Source organism: Macrosteles quadrilineatus, unplaced genomic scaffold, assembly GCF_028750875.1.
Source record: "Macrosteles quadrilineatus isolate MER2022 unplaced genomic scaffold, UCM_ALF_1.0 Scaffold_5__1_contigs__length_97177068, whole genome shotgun sequence".
Classification (NCBI taxonomy): domain Eukaryota; kingdom Metazoa; phylum Arthropoda; class Insecta; order Hemiptera; family Cicadellidae; genus Macrosteles; species Macrosteles quadrilineatus.
In genome coordinates, this window is record NW_026542598.1 from 78,576,056 (window position 1) to 78,596,651 (window position 20,596).

A 20,596-nucleotide genomic window follows, 5' to 3' on the forward strand; every position below is an offset into this window, starting at 1 on the left:
ATAAAAATTAAAACCACAATTAAAAAAGCTTTTGTATATAATTATTTTATTTTGACGACATGTTTCTGAACTTAGTCTACATTATATAAAAATAAAATTTAAATAGAATACAAATCCAACATGAAATTGGTATAAAATCCAACAAAAATTTTAAACTACAAACACACATTGACACGTATAGTATTTATATTTGAAAACCAGGAAAACATTTGTAAATACACACTTGGCCGGCCAAACCTGCAACCTGAGACAAACCGGCACAGGCTGCATGGCAGACAAGACACAACTACAATAAAGTCACTACAATTCACCGAGTTTCAAGGTAAAATAAAGCCACAAATGTCATTCTCATTTTAATCACAGTTAACATAATACACTATCAATAATCCATGTACAGCTTGATTAGAAGAAGCTCACTGTGTTATTCGTAACAGTTTTAGAATACAAATAATAACTTTCTCGGCTAAATAATATTGAATAACTTCAAATTGTGTATAAAAATAAGTAGCGACCACTGCTCTAAGAGTGGTACATATTTGTAAACCTTAGATGAGATTTGATATTCCTTAACATAATAACATTTGTACTGTTTTAATATAAAACAGTATTCAATAAGGAACGTTAGAGAATAGATAGGACACAGATTCTCCGTTATGTGTCCTCCTGACTGCCTCAGCGAACATCATCGAGACGTCAATACACTGAAACAGGCCAGAAACAATAACTTGATTGTGAATTCATACGTAGGAACATCTCAAACATCTAAAAAACACCCGTAACTATGAGTACACTGTGTCCGGTCTCTTGTGAATTGATCGGTTATTTTCTACGTTTATTTAGAACAAAAGAGACCAATGATTCTTTATCATATGAAAGATTTGTTATAAAAACCAAAATCGTTAGGCACAGTGTTTATTATCAGGGTTTCTACATCACCTACATACACAATTTTAAGTTTTATGGGGTTTTAGGGACTTTGATGAACAATTCCCAAGTTTTATGAGATTTTAAGGACATTTAGGACAAGTTCTATTAGATTTTTAGGACATTCGGGTTCGGATAGATTTTTAGGAAGTTCTATTAGATTTTAAGGACATTCGGGACAAGTTCTATGAGATTTTAAGGGCATTTGGGATCCTGCTTAAATATTGGAAAATTTTTGAGGGGATCAAGGATATCTTGGAGCTTAAGACATCCTGAGGTGATGGACTCACCTTGATTTTGGGGCAGTCCTTCATGTGCTGCTCCTGGGGGATGGTGTTTGTCACGACGACAGCCTCGAAGCAGGCATTGTTGATCCTGGAAATGGCTGGTCCTGAGAATATTCCGTGGGTAAGGATAGCGTAAACCTTGGTGGCTCCAGCCTCCATCAGTCTGCAGAAGGAACACACCGTTAGTTTACATCCTAGCACCAACGTCAGTTGTCAACATGTTGTCTGTTTACTAGATATTTGTTTTAAGCTTCATGGGTAAATAAATTGGCAAAAATAAATTAGTAGGCAAAAAAACTGAATTAGTTATATTTATGTAATGGACGAGACACCAGAAGTTAAAACTTGCCTGAAGTTACTTCTATAAGCACTTTCTTTATGTAAACTGTACTTATGTGCCAATAAATTAATTTGATTCTTTAATTAAAGTAACAACTTTGTTAAAAGAAATTTCTGTTTTATAGGTTTGTTCAGCAATGACCCAGTTAGAAATCTCAAATTTACTTTTTGTTTGTTTTCCTAGTGACAAGAACTAGAAAATTTAATTTATTGCCATTGTTTTGTAGCAGCAGAATTCAGTTTTTTCTCAAATATTGTTAGTTAGTTTGCCACAGTGGCATCTTCAGAAAAAATTCTAAGATGTTCTTTTTACGTTATATACAATATTTACACCGGCACAACATTCTCAATGAATACAAAAAGCGCAATGCCTTTGTTAAAAATTCAGTCTGGGAATATCTGAATTTTGGATAGTTCCCACGGCGGCCGCTAGGTAGACTATCGTGAGCGTGCGGCCAAGTCAGCTGACTGTGTGAGAAAAAGAATGGGCTTAGAGGGAGAGGGATAGAGTAGCACGACAGCCGCACGAAGCTCATTTCCCATTATGTACGATAAGGGAAATCCGGTCTCGTATCCAACTGAAAATCCAATCTCGATTATCCCTAATAGGGAGAAAAAAATGGATGGGTATCAGTGGCGGGGCACCTAGTGATGACGGGGTCCAAGGTGAAGTTAAATAGCGGGCCTCTCTCAAGTTACCTGAGATACGGCTGTGCCCTGAAAAGCGCCGGCCCCAGGCACCACCTTTCGCCTTTAGGGCCACCTCTGTTGGGTGTATTGGAGGTTGTAATTCTGATTTAAATTGACTCACTTCTCTGCCGCGTGACATATGGTGCCACAAGTGTCAGCCATGTCGTCCACCAGGATAGCCACTCTGTCTTTGACGTCTCCCACCAACACCATCGACGCCACCTCGTTGGCCTTCTTCCTCTCCTTGTGGATCAGCGCAAACTCCACATTCAATCGATCCGCAATTGATGTCACCCTGCGATACAAAACGACACGATTGTGCTTAAGTGACTTATTACAGAAATCTCCAAAAACCAAGTACAACATAACCCTATCATGAAACTGGAGAACCTGGTAGAGCCTCTGAGATTTGTTGTAACTCGTAGCCAACAACAAAATCAGTTGTTATTAATAGGAATACAAGAAACTGTACTGTGGGTATGATTGTGAGACCACCAGTTATGAAAGACACAAGCAGGTTACAGTGTACCATAAAGCAGTAAAATGTTTTAACTTAAATTTACTCAAAAGTATGCAGGATTTTAAAATTGAATTGTATAAAAGTAAATTAAAGGAATTGATAAAAACGGCTCAATTAAACAAAGTAAAACAATTAATTATCAAATTTATTACGTTAAAAAGATTTTTGTATATAAAATAGTATGCAAGTGTGAATAGCCAGTGAAGCGACGAACCATAAGTCTTATAGTAAAAAAAATAAAAACAATCAAAATAGATATTAAGTATCAGAATAGTCAATGGTATCAGTAACAGTGACTAATTAAAATAAAATGGACCTACTCAAGAAAGTATTTATCTAGATATAAGATATATTTTCAAGTTTTTCAACCACACGTGTTTCCAACACATGGTTGAATATGGAATTCTATAAAAGCTTTTTTATATGAATAAAGATTTTTGAACTGAACTGAACAAACAACCGTATTATCTGACGTGAAAAGATACTCATGACCGTTCGACAGTGAAAAGACATTATGCTTGATTGGGAAATTGTATTTGAATGAAATAAGGGACACAATAGTAACTGATTACTGACAGTACATGTTGAATTTGTTTGAGCAAGTGAGCAAGTAAGCAAGTTAGCATAATGATTTATATAGAGTGACTTCTGAAATCACGACGAAAGTGTTAACACCAAGTAAAATTGAAAATTAACGAAATCGTCCTCAGTCACTAGGAAGACGTGAGCACCCCCTGCGGTCACGGTGGAATTGTTAACATCTTTCGCGACCAAGGGACATCTTCTACATCCCCTGTGATAAAAAAAGTTGGCATGTAGAACAGAAATCAGAAACAAACATCAAAACACTCCGTCCGTGGTTGAATTCAACTACACCTCAGTGCCGCTAATCTGAAATAATTGGGACTGGACCCTGTTCGGTTTACAAAATTTTACAATTTAGCCACAAATGCAGTAAAACTGCACCAAAAGTTAAAGTACTGGTAATGTATTTTTATGACTAAAGATATATGGTATATCGGAAACACAGTGGAAATTTCCTGCAATTATAAAAACACTGCAATCATCATCCTTGAGTAAATCCTGTTATCTCGGAACTAACTTTGATTTATATTACAATCAAACCCAAGATCATCCTCGGTGATTGCATTCTTAAAACAGAACCAATGGAATGGCAAAGATGAATGGACACTCGACCATATAAGGTGATTATTCCGAATGTCCTAGTTCCATAACGTGGTTTGGATTAGTGTGACTCTAGTATATGTTCATTTCCATTCTAAATCTGGCTACAACTTTCAAATTTTAATGTAATGTCTAGTTCAGTCTAAAGCTTAAAAACTTATATTAGCTTAACAATTTATATTCATGATGAAATAAAAGGATTATCTTATCCAACCACAGTTGCTGGTATGACAACTAGTTTCGTTCCTTAAAGCTTCGTCAGGTCAATGTATTAATGTGGTTGGATAAGGTAATCCTTTTATCAATAATATATTCCAACCAAGGACAATGATTAACCTAACAACTTATATTCACCTCTTGGCACCCCCAGCGTCAGGAGACACAATGATGCTGTTGCGCCACTCACTGATGTTCTCCTTGATCCACTTGAGAACGGCCGGCTCTGCGTACAAGTTGTCCACGGGAATGTCAAAGAAGCCCTAAACATCGATCATGAACCATCAGTAAGAGGTAATCTTTGACTGCTCCACAGTCTCAGACACTTTTAAGACACTTTCTGTCACTAGAGACAAAATGAACCATGTCAATGATAGTAAAAGATTTTACTTGGGGATCATGGAAGTCATCAAAAGCCATGGATAAGGGTCCCAAAGACACATTTACTAGCAACCATAAGGTCACATAAGTCACAGATTTTACTAGAGGGTCACACAAGTCACAGATTTTACTAAAGGGTCACATAAGTCACAGATTTTAAAAGATGGTCACATTAGACACAGATTTCACTAGAGAGTCACATAAGTCAAAGATTTTACTAGAGGGTCATATAAGTCACAGATTTTACTAGAGGGCCACACAAGTCTCAGATTTTACTAAAGGGTCACATAAGTCACAGGTTTTACTTGAGGGTCACACAAGTCACAGATTTTACTAGAGGGTCACATAAGTCACAGACTTTACCAGAGGGTCACAAAAGTCACAGATTTTACTAGAGGGTCCACATAAGACACAGATTTTACTAGAGGGTCGCATAAGTCACAGATTTTACTAGAGGGTCACATTAGTCACAGATTATACTACGAGGTCACAAAGTCACAATACATTAGTCAGGGCTTTTAAAGGGGTAGAGTTTATTTAGCTTACCTGAAAACATTAAAATCCAGGGGCCATTAGATACACAATAAGAGGTGAGAGAACATTTAACATTGGTATTTCAACCTAATATGGGACTTCTTCAGTCAGAAAATTTGTTCCTTAAATAAAACCTAACATACCATAAGTTCAATGTAGCTCCTTTATGACAATCAAACTTATGTACTAGTTCATGATTATCCGAATATAAACTACTGTACATATCTCTATATTCACCTGGATCTGAGAGGCATGAAGGTCCATGGTGATGATGTGATCCGCCCCGGCGACACTCAGCATGTTGGCCACAAGCTTGGCCGAGATCGGAGCCCGACTCTGCAAAGCATTGGAGCTCTAAATACAATAACATTTTAAAAGTAAAATCATCTTTCCCCAGTTAAACTTAATGTTATGCTATAGTTAAGTGTAAGAACTAAATTAGTATGCATATTTGAGAGATCAAAAGGTAAACACATCACAGTACAAAAATTTGGTTTTGAATTCCCAGTATATATTACACACACCCTTGGAAAATTATAACCCCCAAACCCTGAAATGTTAAGTGTAATCCAGTTTACAAAATTGTAATGGCTAAAAATGGAATCTTAACTACTATTAATCAAACATCTTTATTAGCATTAACACTTCAACAAATACACAAGATTATTCACAGTAGATAAATGTAAAAAAGGAAAATTGCTAAAAACAGTCCTGTCTACGGCTATAGCCAATTAACAAAAAAACATTGTTGTCTATGTTTACTGGTTTCTAAATAACCACATGAGGAAAGCAAATTGGTGATTCTGATCTAGTGGTTTATTGAGACATTTATAATTCTATCCATCCAAGATCTTGGCAAAAAGCTAAAACATTGCCTTCAAGCATTTAAGTTAATTTAACAGTTCTAACTACAACATTATCCAAAAACGATTATTGCATGTCGGCTATAGTTGGATTGGTTGCAAAAAAGCTGCTATTATTGACACTGCTAAATGCAATTAACTTACAAAAGTCGCTAAACATATGGCCAGCAAATATTGACTGCCTATTCCAACAATTATCTGTTTCTAACTAATATAAATGTATTAAGAGAACAAGTCGGCTAACATTTTTAATTTTTCGACATTTAATTTAGGTTGTATGTTTACTTAGGATTGCTACTATTTACTCATACAATGTAAGCATCGAACATTTTAAAACAAATTTTTATATTTGGAACTTATTAAAATATTTTAAAAGAATAGCTTTGTTTAAAATATTTTATGAAACCTCTCTTAACAGGTTGTGAGGAAAAGTGAATCGGGAACAAATAATAACGAGGAATATCTTTTAATTTTATTTACTTTTTAGCATTATTCGTTACTTTTTCAATTTATCTCTACACCATCCATTACAAACTAGTACGCTATGTAATATACAAATTATTATCGAGCTTAGTACGAGTACTCATGTTTGGGGGAAATTATATTTACAACAGCCTTAAGGCATATTTTAATAAGTGTAACCATTTCCAGATGTTTATACGGAATCTAACACTTTTGTCCTACACATTCCTGCAGTGAATAACACAAAATTTCAAAAAATATTTTGGTTTATATTAAAATACTTTTAGCAAAAATTGTACATTAACACATACAGTCAGCCAAGGTTTTTGGTACACCGAAAATAAACACAGACGACACAAAACAAAGCTTAGTATTTAAAAAAGCAATAAACAAGAAAATAAAGAAAAGCTTCGAGATGGCAAAACTATCACCAAAACAGGTGTTTGCATATCCAACCCAACTTAATTCAAAAGCTTTTACAGAAAAATAGAAAAATTCCAATTTTTAATTTTTGTTCTGGATCCTCAAAAATCAAAGCTAAACAATTAATATTAAAATTACAAGAAATGTAGATTTTATTTTGGTATAAATATTGTAACTTAAATTTTCAAATATTTTCATTGTTTATAGCCAAGATGGTAACCATCATAGTTAATAAAAACGACCAGAGGTCTACTGAGCTAATTCCACTATTTAAACTGTAGTTACCGACCAATAACATTTTTACAATTACAATTTGACCTCGTTATGCTTTCAGAGGCGTCATTTCAAATTAGTTTGGCTCAAACACGGCACAGAATTTAGACTCAATTCACCTTAATAACAACAAATTGTGCAACAACCCATCCACTTATCGTCTCAAACGAAACACTAGAAGAGTTATTTAACGTAAACAGTATAAATCAGAATAAGTAAATATAAAATTTCACCAAAATGTAGGGGTTAAAAAGACAACAGGAAAAAATAACCAGGAGTTAGTATATTTCATTAGCACACAAAGGTTAATATACTGTAATTTGTTTTCATAAGCCAAAGCCCCTCTTAAGACTTTATAGCCTCTTTAAATCATTAAAGGGCAACTTAAAAGGTCACAATCGTCAATTGTTTTGGTGTTGTACACCGAGTTACAAACATGATCTATCACAAATTAACACAAAATAGCAACCCGCTATGTTGAAAATGGGCCTATATATCTCCATGCATTTGTTAATCTGGTCAGAAATGCACATCAATATTACTTATTTTAAAAGAGAATAGAAAATTAACAGTATCACTCAACTGTAGTTCTCTGTACATTTACAAATGTAAACAGCGGTTGTCTCAAATATCGTTCAATGTTGGACCAAAAATAGGGAAACAAATTAATTATAATTTAATGTTGAAGCTATTTGTGACTGATTAAGAGGATTTTGATTACTTCTGTAACTTAACGCAGGTAAACGTAGATAGTTCCTGATGTATCCGTTGGCTTTCTTTGTCTACATTGACACAGTTATCCTTTATTGATTACAACCAACTGCCTCCAAGTTGTACCACCCTGATTTACTTATTCAACTGCCAACATCGTTCAAACAATATTGCTTAGTAAAAGGGATATTTTCATATACAAACACTAAACAGGTGTTTCAAAGATGGGAGATGTTGAAAGGGGGAAATATAAAAAGTCCAAGTTTCCAAAGAAAGGTTATTATTTAAACACTCACTTAAAGCCATTTTTCTACTTTAAATAGTTTTTATTTTATCACATTAGTACTGGTAGCTTTTCAAACTGAATTTGGTGAATCTTTAAGGACAAATTTATGAATTTTATAATAAAAAAATAAATTGTTTTCAATAAAAACCCATTTGCATTACTGGGAATATAACAATAATTTTATGATACAAAACCAATTTTATAAATTCTCTAATTGAGATATAATGATTTTAAAACTACCTTCCATGTTGACTCTGACTAAACTTGATTTTCTGATTCAAATCTCAAAATATTGACTGTCTGCGTCCATACCATCTTTACAACCTCCAGAATATAATTTTCCTACAAAATGTTTTCTCACCAAACAATAGTCTCGACAGTCATACAAAGAAAATGTACAGAGAAACAAAATGTGAAGAGCAGAACTGTTCTAAGCTAGAAACAGATAAAGGCACGTTATAAACCTGGCTGACTGTACTTACAGTATACCAATGTGCAGCATCCTGAAAAAATAGTCATCTACTTCAAATATATCAATCAGTAGATTCAAGTCAGGTAACCACTTCAAAACTAAATAGATAAACTCAAGTAGATTATTCTCTGTATTTGCTAAAGCTGGATCTAATGCAGTACACTATATGGTTTAGTTCAGAAGTGTGCAAAAACATGTCTATTACAAAGTATTATAACCAAGGCTAACATTCAATCTTTCAAACAGGAGCATACTTTATCAGGAGCCTTAAAACATCTTTATAGAAGGTCCTACATTTTTAATTAGTCATGTAATTTTTTATGATGAAAAATATTCATCAACTTAAAAATATATAACAATCAGTAGATTCAAATCAGGTAACCACTTCAAGACTAAAGTATGAAGCAACAGCTAAACTCAAGTAGATTCTTCTCTGTATTTACTTAAGCTGAATATAATACATTATACTACAAATAGGCTAGTTTATCAGTAAGCAAAAATACAGCCTATTTCAAAGTATTGTAACCAAAACTAACATTCACACTTTTTTACAGGAGCATACTTTCGGGAGCCTTAGAATATCTCTATAGAAGGCCCAACATTTTCAATTATACTCCATTCACAAAATTTAGGCAGTTTTAGGGGAAGAAATCTATTCCCTCCACTTGATCCTACCTTGAAAGCAATAGATCAACAGCTGAGGTTTGCCAAAACCTCAATCAGCTACTACATATAGATAGTAGAATAGCTTCGCTGCAGCAAACTTGCCGACTAAGTGAATTTCCATTTGTCTGAATCGATTTTCAATTAAATCTATTTCTAGGGTCTAGGTGTTACCGTGCCACCTACGATAATAGCTACTTCCCTATAGGGAAATTCACTAAAAAAGTGATGGGGACTCTTCCCCTCAAACGCCTAAATTTTGTGAACGTATAGACAGGTAATTTTTCAATGATCGAATAGTTTCTAGCCAGACACTATCAGATTTATTTAAGCATGATTATTTACCATTGTATTTGTATTATTTGACAAGGAAAGTCACCAAATATGCAGAGAGATTGGTGCAAAATGTATGTGCAAAAAACTTGATAAAAATTACCAATGAAGAGAATTTATATCACTGATAAGAAATATCCCATTCATCTACGATTATTGATTCATTTTAGTTTGCATTGGTAATTTTAAACTGATTTACATCAAGTCACTCTGTTAAAAGTTATAATTTCATCAGATCACATTCTCAACATTACCCTGAATAACTTGAATTAAATCTGATAGCGCAAAGCTATGAAATTCCATTTATCAGTAGACTGTTATAATTGACCATGTCAGCAAAAATATGAGCGATATCAAACAAAGTTGTTTGAGATAGTATGAACTTTGGCAATTGGCAGAGGCTGTACCAACACAAATTAAACTGGCAGTGCACCAGGAAACCATAAATAGCTGAAAATAGTGATCATATGTCCGCAGTATATCAATGTCCAACGGACAGTGATAACACAACGGGTCAAATCCACACATGTTTGGGGCTTATATAACTAATTGCCACGAGACTCAAAATGTGACCGATTAAAAAACTTTATTTCACTGTTGGAACAACTAATTTGAGTTAAGTAACAAATATGTATTCAATTAGAAACATTGATATAATTATTTTTCATATTGATTGTGTCTCATGATTGCCTTTTGTTTAAAACTTAGGATAAATAAAAATAACATAGTAACTGCTTTGCAACATGAACAGCAGCAAATAAAATACAATTTGACAAAAATTGTTGTTGTTAATTTTTTAATTGATTAGTGAATTAAACATTTTTTAAATACTGAATTTGGTTAGCAATTGTGTCCCAAGCATTGACTGGTAATTTTTAATGTGCAAATGCAAATATTAGTAGGTCTAATTTGACAAGAGAGCAGAAATGATGTCAAATAATGCAAATCATAGCTGCCGTAGGGAAGTTTGCTGTTTACTTTGTCATTTAATTTGTTCATTTAAGTTGTTTAATTGTAATTGGTATTAATTGGCAGGTAAGTGACTATAGTAGACTCCCAAAAATCTTAACTCAAGAAGCAGACAGCTAGAAAAATAAAATTGGCACTTCATTTTATGCAATCTAGAAATCACTTGGCTATAAAATCGCCTCAATTTTTCTGATTAGTCAGTAAATTTACATTTCTTCATCAATCTGAGATTTTAAGACCTTAATTTTTGAGAGCCTACCAAATCAAAGCAATAAATCCCATTTTGTTGTGACCATGAGGGAACCATTGAATTCACATAATGCTACATATATTAATTTTATAGCATGTGACCATAACAAATAACAATCCCGGTAACAATAACATACATAATAGTTTTTAGTTTTTGAAACTTTTCTTGATATGGTTAAACATTAATTCAGCATAAATAGGCGTACAAATTACAATTTTAATAAAGTGTTAAATTACTAGTTACAAAAAAATGTTTACGCTTTCATGTTAGCAACAAGCATCAAAGGATTAGTAGTTTGTAATAATGAATGCAATTATCTTGGTAACCCAGCCAGTTGTTACTTTAGCAGTATTTTAGCCACACTGTAAAAAAATTTAAAAAATACTTTCTATTGAAAATTGAGTACGTTACAGTAAAAATAAAATCAGTGAGGCTTGATTATTTAATTTTAGTCAAATTTAACAGACAAGTTGACCCCATGTGTTAAAATATACCGCCAAGTGCAAAATCGCAAGAACCATTTTGAGTCCTCCATGTTTAGTCTTTTTGATAAATAAAATAAATACCCTGAACTTCCACTCATTGATTACAAATTTCATGGTCCGTGGCACGTTTGAATCATCATCTATACCACCCTGTCAAATCAGAAAACTTTTATTACTGATACTGTTGCACAATGCTGGACTTTGTTCGCCACTTTGACTACTGAATAATCAAACAAAGAACTAGTAAATTGGAACAATATATTAAATGTCACACTAGGATTTAACTCATCGTGTAGACTAGCTTCAAATCGTACTGGGATATTTGCTACATACCTTAATGCAAAAGAAAGCACCAGTAAGCACACAGAAGCTCGATGATAAAGTTAGTTTAAAAGATACCTATTCAGTGTGTGAATGAGCGTACCAAATGAACAGTGTGAAATTGAAGATTCAGGATACTTTTAGTTAAATGTTTTCACTATCATAGTTTTATTCAGATTTCATGTTGAAACTGCCTTAATTAGGAGCCATCTTATTAATAGAGAACTAAAAATTTGTACATTAGCAAAAACACTTTCAAGCTGATATCTATATTTATAAAAGACGAAGTTTGTATATATATACATATATATTTGAACGTTATGGACTCCAAAATCACTCGAGAGATTGTAATGAAACTTTCAGGCATTATTGAGCATTATTCAAGGATGATTTGTGTAAAGTTTGGTGCAGATCCGTCAAAAGGGCTCTGCCCTAGAGATTTTTAAGGGGTCCAATGTCAGACTTTTGGAACTACAATGTTTACAAATAAATATTATTTAAAAGCAGATGTTTACTTTCACCAACTGTTGGTTTGAATAATCACAACATTCTGTATTAGTCATGATTTGGAATAGCGCCACAATATTTCCACAGAATGCATCACAGAAAACTATTTTACTTTTAGATAAGTCCAAATATATTAAACCCCAATCGCAGCACACCTGTGCACTCAACAACGTTTAAATTCTCCCCTACTGTATAAAATATGTAAACATAAAAAGTAAAAACCTTTATCAAGTAAAAACTTATCTATTCATACATCTAATAAATATATAAAGATATAGATTGTAAAGAACAAATTTACCATTTAAAATAATAGTTGTTAGCGCAGCAACGCGCGCCGGGTAACTGCTAGTAATAGCCTAAAAGTTTAATAATAATCCTGGAAACTTAAGACTTAGCAGCCACAATTATGTTTTGTAACATTATGTTTTAGCTACTTGGTACGCTACAACATTCATGTTTCTAAAAACCTATTAACCTATTATTGCCTAAAACAAAATATCCATAATCATCAAAAACCATTAAAATATATAGGAGCAAGATGAATGATCATTTATCGAAATTCATCAACTTGGAGAAAAATTTTTGATAGTGATCTTAAGAATTATTTATGAAATAATTATAATATATAGAAGGCCTACAGCGTTTAAATAGATTAATAGTCATACTTTGTTAGTAGCCCTACCAACTGTCAATATTATTGTATAGCCTAGCTTGTCTGTTTAACAGGGCTAAGAAGTAGTATTTAATTGATCTGTTGTCTCAAAGCTCGTAATTAAGTCACCAATTGGCTCTCTGACGTCAGGGTGGAAAACCACATTCAGTACATGTTAGTAATGTACTAGTAGCTTATACTAACATAGAGAAATAAAACTGAGCTCTTAAACAACATATAATATCAAAATATTGATGCACACCTAACGTAACTCTCTCGTGAAATGCCACTGGCGTAAAAAAAAAAAAACTGAATTGAGTAAAATAGGCGTTTTACTTATTTTTAGGATTTGTGATTTCACTTCTTCCCAATATAAAAACATGGTCAATTGACTATTAAGCGGAAATTACAGTCAGTAGTTAAGTCAAATGTGATAAGGTTTGTGATATTACAGAGCTATGATGTCATGAAATAGTATATTGGTGTATCAAAGTTTTGTAACTACTGTTCATTAAAGTATTTAGTCACTTCATTATCAGTAGGCTTATAGATGTAACAACTAACTGTTTCGATGTTTTACAATCAGGTCCGTACAATATAGATACATTAATTTCTCAATATGTTAACAACCAAGAAATGAATGTATGTAAAAAAAATCAGTTACAATGAAGGAAAGATAACCTCTATTTGGGTTTTATCAAACTTATGACGTAATATGGTTGTTAAAAAGAAACTTTCTAGCGTCAGAAACAGTCCCATGTCATAATTACGTAAACAACTAGTCAACAAGTTGTTGTAAATAAAATGATTCTGGATCAACATGTTAAGAAATAAAAATTATCTCTAGATTAAACAACAACAAATATACCATAATATTTCCTTAAAATTATATCTTGTTTTGTAAAATCATGTTTTTAAAACTGAAATCAACAATGTATTTTTAACTTTTAAAGTGACCTCAATTTAGAATTTTAATCAGTTAATACCTATACTCTATTTGAAATCAAATTATGAGTTCAAATTACATTTCAAGCAAAATTATGGCACAAAATCAACTCAAAGGTTTGTACTAAAACTTATTAAAAGTGGTTTATTGCTTATCTGTACCTAAATAATTGTGTTTGGACTGAAATTTTCAAGTAATGCAGTACCTAGGTATCAGTTAATCAGTAAATACAGTAGTCGCAATTATTCTGGGCGCGCAGACCCTTGTGTACTAACCGTATCCCACGCCAAAGCCATGAAGACAGCAGTGAGGCGCTGAACAACCCCAGACAGCCGTGTGGGCCAGATGTTTTTGGAAATGAGCAATAAACAGCCTCTACACCCCCCGCCCTAGAGCGGCCGCGCGCCCAGACTAGCTGCGACTACTGTACCTATACTCTATTTGAAATCAAATTATGGGTTCAAATTATATTTCAAGCAAAATTATGGCACAAAATCAACTCAAAGGTTTTTACTAAAACTTATTAGAAGTGGTTTATTGCTTATCTGTAAAATAATTGTGTTTGGACTGAAATTTTCAAGTAATGCAGTACCTAGGTATCAGTTAATCAGTAAATACCTATACTCTATTTGAAATTAAATTATGGGTTCAAATTATATTTCAAGCAAAATTATGGCACAAAAACAACTCAAAGGTTTTTACTAAAACTTATTAAAAGTGGTTTATTGCTTATCTGTACCTAAATAATTGTGTTTGGGCTAGAATTTTCAAGTAATGCAGTACCTAGGTACCAGAATATGATTAAAAAAAGAATAAATCTATATAAACAGTTTTAAATTACATTTTAGCTAAGTGTTTAATTAAATATTCATCATAACTACACTTTATCAATGTCCTAAATAACAAGTTACATATTATTTACATTTAATGTTCTCCACACACAGTTTACAAACTTACAAGTTAAGTAAAAAATTGTGAACGTGAATTAATATACTCTTATTTAATGTAATTGTACTGTAATTTAAATAGTATGCCTCAATTTAAATCAACAAAATATTTAGGAAACTTCAAAAATTGTAAAAAAAATGAAAATACAATAATTACTTAAAATTTACCAGTAGAAATGTTTTAAAATATACAAAAAACAATGATAATAAAGGAAAAAGTTTATATTTCCTATTGAAAACTAAGAAAATATAACATTTTAAAACTACCCTGCACCAAATAGACAACCTCTACCAAAAAGGGACAAAAAGGAATGTGCCTCTTTTGATTTTAATCTGTTTGGAGAGCAAAAAAGGGGCTGGGACCATTGGGCCCTCAGTATAAAGACCTTTGCAGCCAACTGGATAACCTTGAATCTCTGTCTGACAAAGACTGAGGTGAATGCTTTGTAATCAGCACACAACCTTCCTCCAAGTAAAACCCAAAAACTTTGCAAGCATCATGCTTCTCTAGTCTTTTCTCAATAAATTAGGTGTATTATTTATACAAAACCAAATTATTTTCACTCACTATATGATTCTAGCCAATGTAGTTTAATGTTTGATCTATCCACTGTCTTGAGCAACCTCGCAATTAAAATGGGGTTTGGATTCCAATCAAATAAAATGATTTAAAACTCTGTAGTTCTAGATTTTCATATTGTTCTTTATACCATCAAATTCAATGGTTACTTTTAATTTAGGTCGTTTGGTTCTGCTTTTATTTGTTTTATATCAGTTGGAATAGCTATATCATTGCTTTACATTGCTATAACTGACAGTCACCAATGATTTGTCTATTTAATTCTTACAATTTATGTTGTCTATTTTATGAAAAGTATCATAAATAGCATAAATAGCATTTTAACAAAAAAATACTTAGTGTAGATTAAACACCTAAGGAATTTTTTTTAGTATTTTTGTTTAGTACAAACATAAGATAGTAGGGATGATTTTTTTACATATGTAACTTAGAATGAATGTATCGCAGCTTATTTAAGAATGCCACTGTATTTAGGACTAGATTTAATTATGGTAGGCTACCCACTTGCACTAAAACTAGTTACTTGTTCTTTGAGAGATACAACCTAATGGTAGTAAGAAAATCTGTAAATGTATTACACTACATGAATTTGACAAGACTAAAACTTCAAATTTTCCCAAATAACTGTAAAAAGAATATTAAACAACTATAATTCAAAATTACTCAAAATTTTACCTTGTCTTTTTTGTCCTGTCGGGCATAGGGGAAGCATGGAATGACGGCTGTGACTCTTGAAGCTGAAGCAATTTTACATGCATTGATCATTATAAGAAGCTCCATCAGATTGTCATTGATTTCTCCGCTGCCACTTTGTACTATATACACATCTTCTCCTCGTACTGACTCTCCTATTTCCACACTGTAAACATGAGTCAATAATGTTAACAACCTAAGTAGTATGAGACTGACATGAAAAATAACTGAATTATGAAAACCATGGGCCTTACCTTAAAAGAAAGTGAAAGGGAGCTTGACTTTAAAATGTGGGCCTAGTTTTATTCCCTTTGATCTGTGGAACGAAGGCTGTACATTTTTATAAAGGTATTAACTGGTGATAAGCATAATTAATTTTAACGTCTTTCATAAGTTGCAATAATTTTGATTTTAGCAGATTTCCAATGTAAATAAGCTATTTACCGTAGGTCTCATAGTACAAGACCTGGACCCAAGACCGATTTACTTATTGATGTCCTCAGAGACCAAAAATGCCATGTTAAAATGTTTATATATACTGTAGGGTATATGTCTGTTAGTTACAATGACTCAAGGAAAAAAATCCCAGTACCGGTATGATGAAATTTGGTATAACGTGTTTAAACCTATGTTTAATCAAACGAGTTTGTGAACTGCCTTGATTGGACCATGGGAACATAGTTTAATGGGGGTTAGGCCAGGCCTATATAGGGGTGAAAATTGGTTTTCCTCATTTTTGACCATCAAAACATAGAATTAGCCTATTTAAAAACATTGGCTAAACCATTTTGTAGAGCTAAAAAAAATAATTTAGTACCACAGAGAGGCAAGATAAAGAGGAAACTTGCTTATGGAACAACCAAGCGCTTTTAGCTCTGGAATAGTGGGGCGGAATTATACTAGTACCGAGCAACGAAGAACCCAAATGTCTATTGTTTACAACAGCAGTTGTAGCACACAGGTTCTTCCTACAGCGTGAGCGCTGTAGTAAGTGGTGGTGAGGGGGAGAGGAGAGCGGAAGGGGACGACCAATAGAATTTGCACTAGACACCAGCGACTGGTGCTAGACACGACTTAAGTGTACCATTGAATGTTTCCTCTGTATCTTACTTCCCTGTGTTAGTACCTTGAATTGTTTTTTGTTACGTACTTATTGAATTAAATAATTATAACACATAATTGTAAGAACTAAAAATAAAGTCTTGTTTTTATTCATTTCTCAATCTTAGAATTGTAAATATTACATCAGCTTTATATAGAAATAAAATTAATTAATGAGTCCAGACTAACAGATATAATAATATAGGCTACTAGCTGTAGGCCTACCCGTGGGCTTTGTCCCGTTTAACTTCATAAGTGAGCTCGTTCGCATGGCTTAATCACGTCCTCGTTGCCAATTAGCTGTTTTCATAATGTAAAAGAAATAATAGTGCTGCACCCTGTTGGTAATCCTTGTACCTTTAATGCTATTGAACATCATAGAACAGAACCAACTTGTTTAATTGAAACAGCTGTTAAGATTTATTAATTCCATTTAAATATGAGTACACATAAGGTTGACATGGGAAACTCCAGAGCCACTGGGGCGGAGCCCAGAGGTCGGAGGGTAAAATCCTTTCTTAGTGAGCGTCTACTACCCAAAAGGAAGATGCCTGCCAAGTTTCAGGTTCCTAGGTCTTATGGTTTCTGAGATTTCGTAATGAGTGAGTGAATGAGTCAGTGGTATTTGAGCTTTATAGATAACAGTTCTCCCCCACTTGACTTCAACGTTAGTTCATCATTCACTTGCAACAACTACATTTCTTAGAATTCCTTATTCTCAAAGATCGTCTCAACTGCAATGGTGGTTGGTTATGAACAGGTGGTTAGACCACAATGACAAATGTATACCGGTACCAACCAAGCTTCATCGACAAGATGGAAGTTAAAAAAAATGTTGTTGCTGTAGTGCATTTGTAACTTATATTATTTAGGTTAAGCGGAAGAAAAACTATAGGCCTACTGGGTGCATTGTAGGCATTTACTTTCCAGAAATATTTTAGTGAAAATTTCATCAGACAAATGGAAATGCCGATAATCTGCTGGTTTGCTGCAGTGGTTGTGTCTTCTGGATGAAAGAACTTAAAAAGTTTAGATATAGAAATATATCGATTGAATGAGTTTTAACCCTAGAGTGGTGTCATGATTTTTATCACACATTAGGTGTCTTTGGTCTGTGAGACCGTTATAGATTTCTTTGGTTATATTTTGTATATAACTTAACTATAATCAAAAGATAAAACTCTGTCAAATTATTACTCCTATATATGTTTACATGTTCATGGGGTTTATCGTGAAATAAACCCTCTCTGAGTAGGCCTATTGATAAATAATTTTGAAAAAATGAATACATACAGTAAGAAAACATTTAGGCTAATTGAGATGAGTTTCAACTTAAATTACCTAGGCTACTTTTAAATTAACCTAGGCCCACTTGGCAAGCATAAAATTAGGGAGTACCCGGCCCTCCCTTCAGTTCAACTTCCTAAACACTGTTACTTATTGTTCGGTTTTGAAACACAAACCTTTAAACTGATATGGCTTCACTTTAGTTCACATTCAATATTGAATGTAAACTCAATTGAAATTGAAGTTGATTGAAGTTACAAAAAAATTAGTGATAAAAAAGTAGGGAAAATTGATAAAAAAATGGATTAAACAATCGAATGAAAAACAGTAATTGATATACCGTATCGATAGTTTTAATCGAATGAATGTGGGGCGTAAACAAGCCCTGATATTTAATAGCCTAGGTTACTTTTATAAGTTAGATAATAATAGTGCATAGGCCCAATTACCTAAAAGAATCCCAATGATGGATTAAGGCCCTAGAATACCATCTACAACCACATAACAAGTTATGGCAGATTAATTTAACAGGCTAGGCTCTAACAAACCAATTAGAGCAATACAAAACCAGTAGGCTACACCCAGTTAAACCAATATGTCATAGTACACTTATTGGGAGATTGAAATAAATTATTCTAAGTAAGCTTAAGAGGCACAAACAACACACGTGATAATTAGGCGAAAGGCGAAAACCATTAACATTGGCAGGTAGAAGTAGCCAACATTACATAATTACCTAAGTTTAAATAAAGTAATGAAAAGAAGACATCTTACCATGTTTCCAAATTACTGAATTTCTTGGTGACCACCTTTCCCAGATCAATCCCAAGTCGATCAACCACTCTTTGCGCTAAATCGGGATGAGAAGACCCGCTGAAAACTTTGATGTTCGGCATCCTAGACTCTAGAGGTAGGTACTTGTCTGATTTAGCTCTCAACAAACTCTTAGCACGTATCGCGTCCGATAAGCCAGGCATTACTGGAATAAAAACAAAAGAAAAAATGCATCAAATGAAATCTCAGTATCTTCGACTTCCGTTTGCACATGATGCTATGATGTTTTCAAACCACTACGTAAAGTTCGATTAAAATGTATACAAATCACCATTTTATAACCAGTATTTATTTTATTGTTAACTATAAATATCAATCAAAATTCTATAGTTGAAACATAGCCTCCTGCCTCCACTAATACAAGTCTGTAGCGAGATAAAAGTGGCAACACCGCAGTCCCGGCCTTCCGAAACAGCGGTTGCACTAAGGCCTCGGGTACCATGGGGGAAGGAAATACATTTCTATTTCATATGCTACATTTCTATTTCATATTACATATGCTGCCCCCTTTTCTCCTAAACACCCGGCACCCGGTGGGCACCCCCATACCTCCGGTGCCCCTGGGCATATGCCCAGTCTGCCCGTATATAAAAGTGGGCCTGCTTTAATCACTTAACACTATATAATATATACTGTATTTTCTAAAATATTTACACACGCGTGGTCATTTGATTTATTATATTGCGGTCGGGTAAATCGCACAACGTGAAGACGGACACGTGGCGGAGTCTCTTCCTCTGTTCTGTTTCATTTCTTGCACTGGGGGTGTTGGCATTTTAATTTGGCCCGTTTGACAGCTGAGGGTAGTTTGTACTTTCCTGGTTTATAGTTGGGTGGGTACGAAGAGTCCAAGAAATTAAGCGGACTATGGAGAATGATATTTGTGACCATATAATTTGGTCCCTTACGCCGATGACCTAGCTATACGTAAAAATATTAGTGAGAACTTATTTAATAATATATCAAATTATTTTAATGTAATCCAATGAATTATTAGCGTAAGTTATTTCCCAGAGTCGGTTCTCCCCACGAATATTTGAAACTAGTATATTCGCGTGGTTCTCCTCCAATACAACAATAACAAAAAACAAGGTTATGTTAAGTTAAATACAATGTTGACAGTTTGTAAACACAATTTCACCCAGCAATTTAATTGAAGGGAAGTTGGAAAACGTGGCAAGTTTGAGAATTTCCAAACTTGACCTAGAATTAGAGTGAGTACGTTATCTTTAAATATAAACTTATTCTGTTTACCTAATTAAATATTTGTTAATTGGGACAAAAGTACCTTGTGTTTTTTGTCTAACAAAAGTGTTACTTAAGTAACGTTAAAAATAAAGAAGGTTAATTAAACTTACATTTGTAGAATGCAACATAACAAGCGAATCCACATAGATAAAAAGTATCTCTGTGCATTTTTTCATAAGTAATTTTGAATTCGACAATAATAAACTATCTATCA

General features: G+C 33.4%; 1 protein-coding gene across 4 annotated transcripts; it reads right to left on the reverse strand.

Moving 5' to 3' along the window:
• Window positions 1–340: 340 nt before the first annotated feature.
• LOC128994312 (ribose-phosphate pyrophosphokinase 1) lies at window positions 341–19,279 on the reverse strand. 4 transcript variants are annotated; one of them, XM_054418754.1, is made up of 8 exons: window positions 19,075–19,279; window positions 15,895–16,078; window positions 8,577–8,597; window positions 5,314–5,412; window positions 4,300–4,424; window positions 2,362–2,535; window positions 1,215–1,374; window positions 341–701 (listed from the first exon to the last, which is right to left on the reverse strand). In XM_054418754.1, exons 1-8 carry the CDS (start codon window positions 19,275–19,277, stop codon window positions 609–611), a joined length of 1,059 nt encoding a protein of 352 aa, XP_054274729.1. In that variant the 5' UTR covers window positions 19,278–19,279; the 3' UTR covers window positions 341–608. The 4 variants fall into 4 exon arrangements, with proteins under 4 accessions (XP_054274729.1, XP_054274728.1, XP_054274731.1 ...); XM_054418753.1 differs by lacking the exon at window positions 8,577–8,597 and adding an exon at window positions 11,348–11,416; XM_054418756.1 differs by lacking the exon at window positions 8,577–8,597.
• Window positions 19,280–20,596: the final 1,317 nt, after the last annotated feature.

What these genes read in the sequence shown, in the direction of transcription:
- LOC128994312 (XM_054418753.1), bottom strand. Translation starts at nt 19,277, where the DNA reads ATGCCTGGCTTATCGGACGCGATACGTGCTAAGAGTTTGTTGAGAGCT. An exon ending in TTCAGTAATTTGGAAACATG is followed by an intron (nt 16,079 to 19,074) that starts GTAAGATGTCTT and finishes TCATGTTTACAG; the next exon opens with TGTGGAAATAGGAGAGTCAG. An exon ending in TCAATGAGTGGAAGTTCAGG is followed by an intron (nt 5,413 to 11,347) that starts GTATTTATTTTA and finishes AATGCTTTGCAG; the next exon opens with AGTCGGGCTCCGATCTCGGC.